At 48.5% G+C, this 14396-nt stretch overlaps 4 protein-coding genes across 7 annotated transcripts; 2 read left to right on the top strand and 2 right to left on the bottom strand.

Moving 5' to 3' along the window:
- Positions 1 to 12: 12 nt before the first annotated feature.
- On the bottom strand, positions 13 to 2304 carry LOC131271932 (WW domain-binding protein 2). Of its 4 annotated transcripts, none has more exons than XM_058273520.1 (5): positions 2064 to 2304; positions 1270 to 1803; positions 1022 to 1110; positions 828 to 913; positions 13 to 653 (listed from the first exon to the last, which is right to left on the bottom strand). In XM_058273520.1, exons 1-5 carry the CDS (start codon positions 2117 to 2119, stop codon positions 609 to 611), a joined length of 810 nt encoding a protein of 269 aa, XP_058129503.1. In that variant the 5' UTR covers positions 2120 to 2304; the 3' UTR covers positions 13 to 608. The 4 variants fall into 4 exon arrangements, with proteins under 4 accessions (XP_058129503.1, XP_058129501.1, XP_058129502.1 ...); XM_058273518.1 differs by having other exon boundaries at positions 980 to 1184; positions 1254 to 1803; positions 2064 to 2298; XM_058273519.1 differs by having other exon boundaries at positions 980 to 1181; positions 1254 to 1803; positions 2064 to 2298.
- Positions 2305 to 3667: 1363 nt separating this feature from the next.
- On the top strand, positions 3668 to 7387 carry LOC131259913 (equilibrative nucleoside transporter 4). The gene is made up of 6 exons (XM_058261522.1): positions 3668 to 3891; positions 4154 to 4308; positions 4389 to 4592; positions 4661 to 4875; positions 4946 to 5052; positions 5122 to 7387. Exons 1-6 carry the CDS (start codon positions 3668 to 3670, stop codon positions 6275 to 6277), a joined length of 2061 nt encoding a protein of 686 aa, XP_058117505.1. The 3' UTR covers positions 6278 to 7387.
- Positions 7193 to 9064, bottom strand: LOC131259914 (uncharacterized). The gene is made up of 3 exons (XM_058261523.1): positions 8825 to 9064; positions 8245 to 8747; positions 7193 to 8173 (listed from the first exon to the last, which is right to left on the bottom strand). Exons 1-3 carry the CDS (start codon positions 9006 to 9008, stop codon positions 7415 to 7417), a joined length of 1446 nt encoding a protein of 481 aa, XP_058117506.1. The 5' UTR covers positions 9009 to 9064; the 3' UTR covers positions 7193 to 7414.
- A 1936-nt stretch (positions 9065 to 11000) lies between these two features.
- On the top strand, positions 11001 to 14231 carry LOC131259915 (phenoloxidase-activating factor 2-like). The gene is made up of 5 exons (XM_058261525.1): positions 11001 to 11150; positions 11389 to 11501; positions 11649 to 11985; positions 13093 to 13412; positions 13486 to 14231. The coding sequence occupies exons 2-5, from the start codon at positions 11427 to 11429 to the stop codon at positions 14041 to 14043; spliced, it is 1290 nt and encodes a 429-aa protein (XP_058117508.1). The 5' UTR covers positions 11001 to 11150; positions 11389 to 11426; the 3' UTR covers positions 14044 to 14231.
- The last annotated feature ends 165 nt before the right edge of the window (positions 14232 to 14396 follow it).

Here is a 14396-nt window from a genome sequence, read left to right as displayed (position 1 = left end):
AACATCAGTGTATGAGTAGTGAAGATTATAGCTTATTTGATTCATTGAATATTCGAATGAACTTTACACCATGATTTAACATCCATAGTAGGGAATTTAGAGATACAACAAAAGCATCGGCAACATCTTCCGATCCATGCATCCTGACGCACATCCAATCTATCCATACATACGGACCTGTAAAGGCCGTGACCATACCAAACGGACATACATACAACTATCACACACACACACATTTCCTTGCATGTTCCGAAATGGGTAACAGATAACAGTTAACAATTTTTCGAATAAAAGCCCCGATGCATTTTTATCGCTACAGGGCACTGGCGTTGACTTCACGTGTTATAATTTGCTAATGGTCGTTGCTTGTACACAAAAGCCTATGTGAAGATCTTCGGCTAAACAATTTGCAAAGTGTAAATTTAAACAAAAATCCCACAACAGAACCAAGCAGATAATAATAAAGGAATTGATTTGATTAGGAATTCCTCCCCTCCGATTTTCTAACGCGATGCATATGGAGGCAAAGTGGAATATTTCTATACGCCGAGAAGATTATAGTGTCGGGCCATCATTATTGTATGATCGTTCGTTCGTGCGTGCGTGTATTACTGTTCCTTTTTGTTCAGAGAACTGTAGCTTGGCGGTGGTTCCTGAAAGGAGTAGAAAAATGGTTAACCACTACTAGACTATTTTTAGAAGTTTCAATGCGGACTTATAATCTCCAAGATAGTTTAAAATAAGATGTTTATGCTTCCTAATCTATTCCTAGTAGGATTTTTGTGATTTGGCTATTGAAGGAAGCCTCGATAAACCAGAATACTTACGTAATACGCCGGTGGTGGAACGTAAGCCGTCTGCGGCCTATTGGGATCGTAGTAGGCACTTTGTGCCGCTTCCGCCTCCTTGGAGTCTGTAAGAGGTAGAATTGTTTGATCGTTTAGAGTGATGCAATATGCTAACCATGTCCAAAACATACTCGGTGGTGGTTGGGGAGGAGCCGAAAAACCCATCGTTCCGCTCGACGATCCCGGCTGCGGATAGCCAACGTTTCCGTTCGGGTATCCGGCACCAGGGCCGGTCGCGAAACCGGCCTGCATTGGGTATCCACTCGCGGTCGGCTGTGGCATAAATCCGCCGGCGAATTGTTGCTGCTGTTGCGGCGGATACTGGTAGCCGGGCTGCTGCTGCGGATAACCAGCCGCTCCCGGTTGTTGCGGATAACCGGCCACTCCCGGTTGTTGCGGGTAGGCCCCTGGACCCTGCTGCGGGATGATACCCGGATACGGTGGCGGGCTGTCGTGCATGTAGATCGAGTTCGGTTGCGGTTGCTCCGGGAAAACGCTCGCTCCAGGTACCCAACCGTAGCCGTAGGCATTCGGTGTGTAAGCTGGCGGTGGAGCCGCATACCAGGCACCACCCGGTGGCGTGTACGGTGGCGGAGGAGCAGTGCCGGCGTTACGTTGCGCCATCGAAGCGGCCCGAAGCATCGCCTGACCAAAGTCGATCGCACCGCCATGCTTAAAGACGATCTTAAACTTTGCCTCGCCCGTCCAGTTGCCGTTCTGTTGCGCCTGCACTTTACCCTTGATGTAGTTCGCACCGAACACCGGTTGCTCCACCTCGACCTCGCGCATCGATACGAACGGCATGCTGAACGAGCGGACCGAGTCGTTCTCCTGCTTGCTGTTGTAGATGACTCGGTGCGTAGTGAGGTAAACACGGCCCTGCTTGGTTCCCTTCATTGACGGGTTGTCGTGGCCGGTGAACTCGATCGTCACATGATCACTGAAGATTAGGATTCTGCAATGTATACAAACGTTGAGTAAAGATTGTTGATAAACTCCTGTGGGAAACACAATATGGTGCAACAACGATCGATTTTTGACATCCGGAAACATCCAGAAAATTCTACCATTACGCAGTAGCACAATTAGAACTTCTTCCAGCCGATTCATTTTCCTCGCCCCCTCTCACCCCTTCGGAAGACCACACAAGGGTGGGCTAAGTTGTCAGAGGATTAAGTTGATGCACCGCTGAAAAGAAAGTCATGGTCAACTTACCCCTCTCCAGCGTGTATTAGAACGCCATTGTTGGCGTGCGCCGTATTTAAGGACATCGTATCACACTGCTTCTAAATCTATGACCCAAATTTGTTGACTCTTCCCAAAATACTGCTGCAGCGCAGTGACGAAGTTACTTTCTGTTGCTCCTGTTTTCGTCGTCTCGACGTAGTTCAACTGATGACTCACACGGTCTGACTGCCTGCTTTTATTCTTTTGTTATTGTATTTGTCTGCTCTCGTTCCTTCGCGCTCCCTTTCTCTCTCGCTCACTCGAACGATATATTATTAGTCTTTCTAACGATAACGATATTTACTTAAAAACACACCAAATTACTAGTACATAAAGTCAATTTTATTTGTAGTAAAATTGGTTTTGCCGACGACACTTTCGAATAAAGTTTCGTGAGGAGATTTAAACTCTCAACCAGCAACATATAAACATGCCGTACCAAAACATCGCTGTCACCTGGCACCTCTGGAGTTGTTATTTGATGTTTACAAGTTGTTAAATGGGAGTAACAAGCAGAAAAATGAAAACAACACGTCATTTCCAAGGGCTGTCAGAGCGGGCGGCTATTACGTCAGGCGGCGAATAAAAAGTGGCGGCCAAATTCAAATTGTTTTTTTTACTGTACGTTAGATGCCTCGTGCGCAGGACGATTTTTGCGAGATGAGCAGGGAAAAACAGAAACATAAATATATCTTGCCGTACCTTTCCGGACACAGGACCGTTTACAGTCTGTTTCGTTTGCTTCAGCGGCTCGGTACGCGGAATGACTGTGCGTCTGTGACCGTGCGGGAAAGATTCTAGTTTTACTGATAGAATTTATCCGTCGGCAGCGGTGATCTGCGAGCATGGCGCGTGTGAAGTCGAATTTTCCACGAAATGGGCCGTAGTTTTCCACCTCACTCCAACCAGCCAGCTAGCGCTTCGATGGAGTTGGCTGGTGGTGGGGCCGCCTGATGTCCCATGACACCTGGGATACGGTCGATTCCACTGGATGCTTGCTGCTTTCATCAAGTGGGACGAAGAAAAAGTCTATTATTGATTGCGGTACACACAGTGAAGGTTGAGGTGTGCAAACCGAACGTTTGTGTATCAATTCCCAGCGACCTTTGTAGTGGAGAAAATCGGTGCGTGTGAATCACACATGCCGATGTAAAAACAAGCAAAGGTAGAACAGGCGTTGACGAAGATGGTGGCTGTTGAGAAAAAGTGTAAACTAAGACGAGAAAAGCGACCTCCACTCGGGATGATGAAAGTGCAAAATCGAAACTGGGCTTTTCTGCCCAAAGTGTAGGTCATCGGTGATTTTTCTCAATGCAAATCGTGCCATGACCGCAGGAGCAACACCACGAGCGTGTTCTGTAAAGCAGGCGTCGCCTAGATGCAAAAGACTCGCCGTCATCTTCTCTCAAGTAGGCTTAGAAACGTGGAGGGATTAATAGCGCCCGGAACTCTTCTGCGAAATCAAACAGTGGGACGGAAAAGCCACGGGAGGCGTACACACGACGTGACTGCGTTGGCAGTTGGTTAAAGGTCACACGCGGGTGTGCGTGAATGTGTCTGTGAGAGTGTTTGGTGCAATCGCCACTGTGAAAATGATGGAAGCCTCGGAGAACGGAAGCAGTGGGGGCGGCGATCGAGGGGGCAGCGGTAACAGTGGGGTCCATACTTCGTCGTACGAGCCGCTGGAAGGGCGCCGTACCTTCGACACATCCGACAGCCCCGAGCTGGACGGCGGAGGACCTCCGAAGGATAGGCGGCGGCTGGTGTTCTTCGCCCTCATGACTGCCGGTGTTGGGTTCGTGCTTCCTTATAACAGGTGTGTTAGTAGACCGCGCTGTATGTGTATACGGCTAGGTTCTTGTTCCGGTGCACATGTACTCGCTCCTATTACGGCATCAAATGGCTGGCCTCCTCGAGCCCGGTGCACATGTACTAACAAGTTATGACGGAAGTCGCTCAACCCCCCCACTAGCCGAAGATTATATGATTACCGTTCCATTGCCTTCCCACGTGACTTTCCACGCCTCACTCATGCCCTTGGTGCTCTTTTCGTGTCGTTTCTTCCCTCCCACTATCAGCTTTATTATCGCCGCCGACTACTGGCAGTCCCGTTTTCCCGGTCAATCGGTCGCACTGGATATGTCGATGACTTATATCATCGTTGCACTGGCAACGGTGTTGTTGAATAATGTGTTCCTTACGTTGGCTCCATTCCGGGTTCGCGTAGCGTTCGGTAAGCAATGTGGTGCAAAGCATTCTAGGTTCATCCGTACGCAACTCGTCTTAATCATTGTCTTCTCTTCACCGCAACAGGCTATGCCGTATCCTTCACAACGCTAGTGTTTGTAGCCCTGTGTGAGGTAGCTTGGCACATGTTCACGGCGAAGACGGCCTACTCGGTTAATCTAGCGGCCGTGTCGCTCGTCGCCATGGGATGCACAATACAGCAGTCAAGCTTCTACGGGTTTGCCAGCATGCTTCCGAAGCAATACACACAGGCGGTAATGGCAGGCGAAAGTAAGATGCACCCACGACGTTGAACGTTAGGCCAGAGGAATTCAAGTTTTTCGCTTCCCATCCCATAGGTTTGGCAGGATTTTTAGTCTCTTCCAACCGTGTCGTCACGAAGCTGTTGATCAAAAGTGACCGTGCGTCGACCGCAATATTTTTCCTCACGTCGACCGTTTACATCGCGTTCAGCTACGTGCTGCACTCGATCACCACCCACTCGCCGTTCGTGCGGTACTATATGAAGGCATGTGCCAAAATCGTCCTGCGACCTGACGACGATCACACCCTGGTAGATTGTCCGCTTTCCTTAGACAATAGGGTTTGTGAATAAGTTCTAAATTTTGTCTATCTTTTTCCAGAGTGAAACGCTCGATGGCGATATTTCGAGCGCAAGGTACGGAGTGCTCACCCTGGACTCAAGCCCACCAGTTCACATGCCGCCGGGCTCAACAGCTTTGAGTTTTAGGTAAGCTGCTTTAAAAAAACATATCTTTTCTTATGGCTAACAGAATACCATGGTTTTGAAATTTTCTAGTAACCCCGTGTATGATCTCTCCAATCCCACGGCTGGAGAAACGGTTCTGGAAACGAACATGACGAACCTCACCTCGACCACGAGTTCGGTGAACGGTGGAAATGGTACCGCGGTGGCGCGTCCCGTAACGGCCACCGCCTCCAACTCGGACATGCCAAATGTGGCGTTCAAGGTGGAGCACATCATGACACCGGACATTTGCAGCTCGGGACGCTTCGGCAGTTTCCGCAACGGGCTTGAGTCGCGCTGGAAGGTGGCACGCGCCATCTACCCCTATATGGCTTGCATTGCCATGGCGTACTGTGTGACGCTGTCGCTGTATCCGGGCATCGAGTCGGAGATTATCTCGTGCAATCTTGGCACCTGGATGCCCGTGCTGCTGATGTTTACCTTCAACGCATCGGACGTGGCCGGTAAGCTGCTGGCAGCTGTACCGTACAGCTGGTCCCGCCGGCAGCTCATCCTGATGTCCGGACTGCGGGCCCTGCTGGTGCCGCTCATTCTGCTCTGCTGTTCGCCCCGCGAGCAACCGGTCATTGCCGGGGAAGCGGCCGCATTCATCTTCACCGCGGCACTCGGCGTTACCAACGGGTTGGCTGGCAGTCTCCCGATGATGCTGGCGCCGGATAAGGTGTCCGCAACGTTGCGTGAAGTCACCGGCAACATGATGACGCTGTCGTACAACATCGGGCTTACGGCCGGCTCGCTGGTTGGGTACGTGTTCGATCGGATGCTTGGGCCGCAGCTTCCCAATCCCTGCCCGCAGTATCCGTTCGTGCCACCGAAGCCGAACCAACCCCCTGCTATGAACGGCACCAATCCGTTCTCTAGCCAGCAAACGCTGGTCGGTAGCAGCACAACGACTGCGACGACCGTGGCGACCACGTTGCTCACAACACTGACGGCGGCCGTACTTCGCAGCACCGCTAGCAGCACCGCACCCGAAACGAGCACCATATCATCGCTAACCTCTGCCACTTCTCCAGGGTTGACGACGTTCAAGAATGGAGTGGACCTGATCAGCACTGCAACGGCGGCCACAGCCGGTACACCTGCCCAGCAATCGTACGATGGGGTCCCACTGGCCACGATTGCAACCCTTCTGTACAATGCGACAACTTCCTTGCTAGAGGCGAGTACGTCTTCTCCCGAATAAAGGTGACTCCAGACTTCCAGGAACCACCCTTTGAACCCTCCTGAAGTTCCGCTTCCTTGGCTATCTGCTGCTCATAGTGTATAAACCTACATATATTGTGATCTGCTCGGATAGCTGTCTTTTTTCAATACATTGTTTGCTTTCTTGATCTCAATTCCGATCTCGACAGGCTTCTCAAATCTAACATGAGAAGCAATAGCTGCTTAAAACCGCTCCAAACAATTGAGGTCATTCCGAGATGACGACGACGACTTTCTCGGCGGAGTTTGTCAAAACGAAAACAAGGTAAAGAAAAAAAGAGAAAAAAAATGGTCGGCCGTCTCGAGAATACGTCGACGTTTAAAAAGACGCCCGACGGGTCGTAGCAAATCGTCGCGGATACCTAAACTACGCGGTCTGAGGTGTTGTTTACTGTTTTCGTGGGCTTTTGAGATGGCAAGTTGAGAAAGCATCCGCAATCTCTGAATAACCTCAAATGATAGTCCCATCCTCACGGTCATCCCTTAAAATGGTGGGTTTATAAATGCCCGCACGGGTAGAATTATGTAGAATCTCAGTCTGTAATGGATCTTTCCGGACCGGGTTATGGACCGGGTTGTATCATAGAATGGGAAAGAGAAATCGCTGTGCGAAACATTTGTGCATTAGACTAGTTACCAGCCCCGCATTGTTCTGATTCAAATTGTCGCACTTCCGGGCTCGGGCAATGGCATAAGCAATGGAAAATAAGCAAAGGTTCTCTTGCATGGACGTGCAGGGAAATGTAGGGACGAATTTAGGAAGGGACCTTCATCCAGTAGTCTAAAAGAACAGGCAATGATAAATTGTACATTGGTTGACTATCCGATGGTCTGTCGGTGCGGAATCATTACCAGATACCAAAGAGAACAGAGATGGAAGACAAGGAAAACCACATTTCATGTTTAATGCTACTACCTATTTATATTGTATATTGGGAGAGAATGCGAGACAGCGGTGCGTATGCCTGACAAGAGGAAACATAATGAAACATTCAAAAACAATTTGTGAAAGATAAAAAAAAGACCGTGTAAAATAAAAAGTAATTACTAATGTACCAGAGCTGGCTGCGACTGTGTAGTTAACGGGATCCGGGTCTTCCAGTTTTGCTCGACGTCTTCACAGCGATTCATCGTGGCGTCGTATGCAGAACAGGCTTGCAAGTTTCTGTTTCCTGGATTTGCGTTTCTTTCGCCGCTTGCGACAATCCCGGCACCCAGGACCGTTTCCATTCTCGTGCGTCTGATCCGTGTCGGACCGTTCGATGGTGGTCCGGGCCGGTGTCCGAGCGCCCTGCTCTCGGAGGCGCAGGTCATGCAGGAAGCTGGACGAATCGTCGCGTCGGCCAAGCATCGGTATCAGCTGCTCGTAGTCGGGCGAAAACTCACCCATCATCGACTCGGGCTCGACCGGCGAGGCAGGAGGCTGCTCCACAATCGGGGATCGTACAGTTCTCCGGCCGGCGGATAAACTGCTACGCTGCAGGGATCGGCGTTCCGGACTGACGAGAAACTCGAAGCCAACCACGTCGGAAGCATCGAACTCCCGTGGGCTCGTCTGCGTGCTCACCGAGCAGGTGCTGAGGGATGCCTTGTGGAGCGACGATTGACTTCCATAGCAGGAACCACCGTGCTGGTTGCATTGGCGCAGTACCTGTCGGCGCTGTTCACGGGCCCGCTCCTGCTCGTGCAGCTGATCGTTCTCCAAGCGTAACGCGCTGTTCTTGCACTTCAGCGTGGCCAGCTCATTGAACACGTTCTCATGGAAGAGATCGCGCATGGTGAGCTGATCTTCGAGATTTCGCGCGTGCTCCTTCACCTCCCGGATGATCTTCCGCAGCGTTTCCGGGTTTGTTTCCTCATCGAGAATTTCATTATCCTAACGTCGGGGGAGGGGGGAAGAATCGATTAAGAAAAAGAACAAACCCAAACCCGCTGGCCTTTGCCTACCACATCCTCTGCGTTTGGTTCGTACGTGTTCGGCATTGATTTGTGGCGAATGAGTGACTTGCGCTCACGGTTGAGGTTGGGCTTCATTTCGTCGATCTGCTTCTTCACCTTGCTCTGGATGTGGCCATACTTTGTCCGGGTGCGATGGTAGCTCTGTGAGCCGCCACTTCCGGTACTGATGTTACCACAGCTGCCTGCTTCTGTACCTATACTGCCGAGACCGGTTCCCTGCTGCGCTGATGCGAGTGTGCGCAGTGTCCGTTTACCACCGTCGGGCGAATGCTGCTGCAGCAGCAGGCTCTCCATCGATCGGGGTGGACGAAATTTTCGCGGCTTCAGCAACAGCTTGTCCCCCAGGACCGCCCCTTCATTGCGATGGGGAACCGGAGCGGTGTCCCGTTCGCTCGAGGCGCTCCGGTTTTCCCCCTCGGTCGACAGTGACGAGTGTCCGCTGGAGGTGTTCGATGAACCCGATATTACCATCCGGGACCCGTTACGATCGTCTAGCCAAACGATGCGGGAAAGAATAGACATGTTACGTTACCGAACGTTGCTTCAGCCCCGCTCCAACCACACTTACCGTGGCCCTTTTCGGATGCATTTTCGATCGTGGGCCCTCCAGACAGCGTCGAATGGTGCCGAGGGAAGGCCCCGAGCGAGTGATGTTTCGGGAGATCCGGACTGATGGGAATTTCGTCGTCCAGCTCATCGAACTCGATCAACAGGCTCGCGGGGAAAGTTTCATCGCACAAATTACGGCTCATGGTGATTAGTTTATTTCTACCGCAAACAATTCGACTGGTTATCTTCTATTTACATTAGTAGCTGGTCCGCTGGTCCGCGCACGTACTGGTTTCTGGATGCTGTCAAAAGTGATCAACACCTGTACGATCATTATCAATACTGATCGTGCTATAATAAGAATGGCTTCGAAGCAGGATAATGCGGAACCAATAAGGGCAGGGGTCGCCACAGGCCAAATCTGGCCAACCTTCTGATTTTATATGATTCACTGGAAAGTTTGAGTTTTGCTTGGAATAGTAAAATTTATTAAGTTTTGTACAACTATAAATTATAATCAAAATATTTCTGTTTTTTACGGCTTCACGTTATGTCAGATAATTTTAATTAACTTTAAAACGGTTAAATTTCACAATAAATAAGTTAATCATTAAATGAACGCATTCAGACGTTTGAATTTAAAAACATAATTCCGTGTATGTGATTCACGTTTTGTCATGGCCCCTTTTATGAAAACCCCGATTTTTAAAAACCAGTTCCAGCAAGTTGTTGTTTTTTTTAATTTTCTTTTAAAGGTTAGCTATGGAACATATTCCTTAGAATAATTATTTTTCTAGTTTTAGGGCTTGTAACTAATTCGAATGTTTTTTTTCATCAATTTTGATCGTACTATAATTATCATACCTAAAATAATGCTTATGCTTCAGCCCTTCATGATCCAAAGCGTTGGTTAATTCCAATTGCCGATCACACTAAATAACTCTTATACAAATGGTCCTTGAACACATCGTAACATCTGTTATCACCTTTGCACGACACATCGGAAAGTCCGTCAATAAATAAATCTTAATGATAAACAATTGCGTTGATGGAAATATGTAGATTCTTGAAGATTACCTCCGTGTTTAGTTTATTTTGAAACCCTATTTGTTCCAGAGAGGTGGGAAAAGTTTACTGGAAGTTCCTCCCTAGCAAACAAAACGGTAGTGATAACGACACCATGTGTGAGGGAATTCGGAATTGTTCAACTGATTATTGCATCATAATTGGGTTTTTGTTAATGCCTGTGTTGGCTGAACCGGCGGTTTCACAGGCTTGAGGCCCTCTCGAAACAGCAAAACGGTTGGTTTTTAGAGTTTGCTTGACACATTTGCCTATCTTTGAATGATTCTGATGCCATTTCTCCGTGACCTTTACAATCACCATGTAGCGAAATGGAACGTCTGCTTTCAAAAATTAGGAAGGTATTGTTCTAATCTGTTATAACTTAGTAGAGAATAGTATTGAACCTGCGAAAGAATTAATGTATTGTAAACTGCAAAGGTTGATCGCATAATAAAATTTCTAATTGTAAACAATCATAGATTGGAAGAAAAACATATTCAGCCCATATGCGTAATAAACAAACATCAGTAGTAGAAACCCGTTTCAGGCGACAAGGTCCGTAAAAAAATAAAAAAGTGGATGAGACAACAACCTTGGCAAAACGGTGCTTTTAAAAATATAAGTAAGTGGGTGAGCTATATAATTAGAAAATACGTAAGTAGTTACATGCATTTCTTGATTGTGTGAAAATTGATTGAAAATATCTCTAGGGATTCCACCATCTGAGCTAAGAAATGTTTATTATCTACAAAAATGAAAACCAGTACGTTAAAGCGTTTGGGGCCAGAAAACATCAGGACCTTTCATCGGTAAAAAAACAAACACGAAAAATGAAGCGTGCAAATACACTTGCAATATTAAAATAAAAAACAAACTCTCAAGATGATACTTTCCTATGTTCTGCCGTGCATAGCGATCAGAAAACACGCGCCAGCAGGTGCTGTGTGTTTGTGTGAACTCATCTTTGACTCCCAGCGCCTACTTCTCATGATAGCGTTCTGGCACGAATCTACAGTAAGTCGATGTACAAACCGGTCTCTGGAGTGGGGAGCATAGATGATGCTAAGGCCGCACGATCACACGACCGATCTAGTGATTTCCGCGGTTTCGAGGTAGAGGTTCGTCAATTGGCCGATTCAGTTCCATCCGAACCGCTCGAGCGAGTGGTTGGAATACGAATAAACCAGTTCCCGGGGTTTCCCGACGCGAGCAGTTGACCGTTTTACACAAGTTTTTGTTCGCTTTCGTATATTCGCCATCCTGCGGGCGCATCAAGCAGTGTAAGTGTGGATTTTAGTTATGCTCCTCAAGTCACTGTATTGCCAAACCTTGACCGTGAAATCGTGCCTGCAGTATCAAGTTGCAGTCAAGCCGAGCTTAATGCTACCAGGCCGACTGACTTTCGTCACGTTAAAGGACAAACGAGCGAACGAAATCACGTTCCGCTTCGCCGCGATCGTCTAATCAGCAGGTGTTTGCTCGATCTCATCCTTTCCGTCTTTCGTCTTTCCCTCACAGTCTTCTTCAAGCCTGCGGGACAATTTACTCGCGTAACGATGTTGCTCGTACGCTTTGGACTACTTGCTTACTTGTGCTTGTCGTTGGTGCTGTGCGAAGATGACGAGGTTATCGTAAGTATTCCACAAATTATTCCACTCGAAAATGTGTGCCCCATTTCATTAGGTAGTCTTATCAGTAAATGTTGTACATCACATTAGGTTTTTCCTGACTGATTCTAATGACATTTTGTGTTTCTTTTCCACCGCACCGTGATTAAGCCATGTGAAGGCGGGGAGTGTGTAAAACTGCACCTTTGTCAAAATGGCTCATTAAACACAGACGGAGCACTCCTTATAGACATTCGATTTAACGAGGACAATGAGTGCGAAGACTTTCTGCTCAAGTGCTGCCCGTTTACGGAGGACGATGAGTTTGATGTCCCAGGACCGTCCCACCCGGATCAAGTGCCAGATTCAACAGTGGAGCAATCGACCGATCCGACCCCCGAAACACCGCAAGGTGTTGGTCCGACTTTGCCACCACCCGCTGGTTCATCTTCACCATCATCCGTTACTCCGCCTACCGGAGGTTCCGGCACAGGAGGACATGGCACTGGTAATAACGCTGTTTCTAAGCCTCCGTCTGGAGGTGCTGGTGGTGGGCATGGTAGTGGTGGTGGGGATGGAAAACCACATGGTAGCTGCAGCGGATATGGTAGTTGTCAACATCCTGATTCCACAGGCAATAAGGGTCATAAAAATGACGAACAGAGTATTCTAGTGGAACAAGTACCAATTAAACCTGGGGAGAAACCGCAATCAGGGAATCAAGTAAAGGGAAAGGAAACAGTTCCTCCACCCGTAGGAACTGGCCCCAGCACTGCGAATACTACTCCTCCTCCTCCTCCAAAGGGTGGTGGAGATATTCCTCCATCAGGTATTTCAGTATCAAGCGTCAAACCGCCGACAAGTGTTACACCTGATCCATCAGTAAAGCCGGGACCATCAGCAAAGCCAGGACCATCAGCAAAACCAGGATCAACGGCAGAGCCAACTTTCACCGGTTCCACTACTACTCAAGCTACTACCGGAACTCAAGGTTCTGGGCCCACCAAAACTCCAACCCAAGCGCCAACAGCTACTCCATCTTCCAAACCAAAAGAAACCCAAGCTACTGCCAGTCCTGGAGGTGCTGGACTATCAGCAAAGCCAGGACCATCAGCAAAACCAGGACCAACGGCAGAGCCAACTTTCACCGGTTCCACTACTACTCAAGCTACTACCGGAACTCACGGTTCTGGGTCCACCAAAACTCCGACCCAAGCGCCAACTACTATTCCATCTTCCAAACCAAAAGAAAACCAAGCTACTGCCAGTCCTGGAGGCGCTGGACCTAAAGTTCCAGAACAAAGCACTGCTTCACCTGGCGGATCTGGAGGTGGTTGCACACAAACAACAAACCTTGTACACATAGCGTTCACATTAAAAATTTTATATTCTCTGCTCCATGATTCTTAGGTTCTAAAACCCCGATTAAGCCAAACCCGGCTGCGACGACGCCAAAACCTACTAAACGTGGTGATGGAACTAACAAGAAAGGTACAAGGGAAGCATGGTTTTACTAAACAAGTTGTAACTAACCATATACATTGACCATAACAAAGTAGGCAATACGACCTTTGGCACACGTAATGTAATGTTCGTTCTTTTATTGATTTTAAAGGTGTAGCGATCACCACAGACAAACCAATAACTGTACCGACGAAGTGTGGAATACGTAATGTCGACGGTGTAGGCTTTAGAATTACCGGTGATAGCGACGGTGAGTCCGAATACGGTGAGTTTCCCTGGATGGTGGCGATCCTTAAAGAAGAAAAGGCACTCGATCAGGTGATCAACGTGTACCAATGCGGTGGTTCACTGATCCATCCATCAGTCGTGCTAACGGCGGCACATTGCGTACATGATCGAAAGCCTTCGGAGATTAAGGCACGGCTCGGCGAGTGGGACACGCAAACGAAGAACGAAATTTTCGACTACCAGGTACTACCACGGTGTGACTGTTATGGTATCAACAAATGAACAAATTAACTGTCGCTTTTCCGTGTATCTGTAGGATCGTAACGTCGTGGAGATAGTTTCGCATGCGGAGTTCAACTCGAAAAATCTGCACAACGATGTGGCACTTCTGTTCCTTGACCAACCGGCGGAACTGATGGATACCGTCAACACCATTTGCCTGCCACCGGCAGACTTCAACTTCGATCAGTCGCGTTGCTTTGCCTCTGGCTGGGGCAAGGATTTGTTTGGCAAGCTAGGCAAGTATCAGGTGATCCTGAAAAAGATTGAGCTGCCAGTCATGCCTCGTACTGCGTGCCAGACGGCGCTTCGCACGACACGCTTGGGTCGTCGGTTTAGCCTGCACTCGAGCTTTATTTGCGCCGGCGGTGAGACGGGCCGTGATACGTGCAAAGGAGACGGCGGTTCGCCATTGATGTGCCCCATTCCGGGCACCGTGAATGAGTACTATCAGGCGGGTATGGTGGCCTGGGGTATCGGGTGCGGTGAGACCGGCATCCCCGGTGTGTACGTCAACGTGCCAAAGTTCCGCGGGTGGATCGACCAACATCTGACGCAGCGCAACATACCGCACAGCTATTACACTCACTCGTAAATCTGCGCCAGAGAGAGGTTGCTAGAACCACAAAGACCTCTGCCATCGACTGCAAATCAGGAATATCTTAGGTGCAGATTTTACCTTTGCGATACCTCATGAATATCAACCATTCTTCGGAGCATTGTTTTCCTGCGGGGTTTCAAAATGAAGAATAGGAATGATTGTAATAAAGATTGTTTGACCATGAAGAAGCTGTTGCTCATTTGTTTGCTTTTGAACATTCGAAAAGGCTCTTTTTTGCTTGCATTGATAGCGTCATTGGATTAATTACATAAAATCTAGAATTATGAAAAGTCTGCTCGTCAGAGCAAGATCTTCTTATGGGAAAGTATAGCGCCAATTGTTTCTCG

This window comes from Anopheles coustani, chromosome 3, assembly GCF_943734705.1.
Source record: "Anopheles coustani chromosome 3, idAnoCousDA_361_x.2, whole genome shotgun sequence".
In the NCBI taxonomy this organism is placed as follows: domain Eukaryota; kingdom Metazoa; phylum Arthropoda; class Insecta; order Diptera; family Culicidae; genus Anopheles; species Anopheles coustani.
The sequence above is the reverse complement of the archived record's forward strand: the minus strand, read 5'-3'. Positions and strand labels throughout refer to the sequence as shown.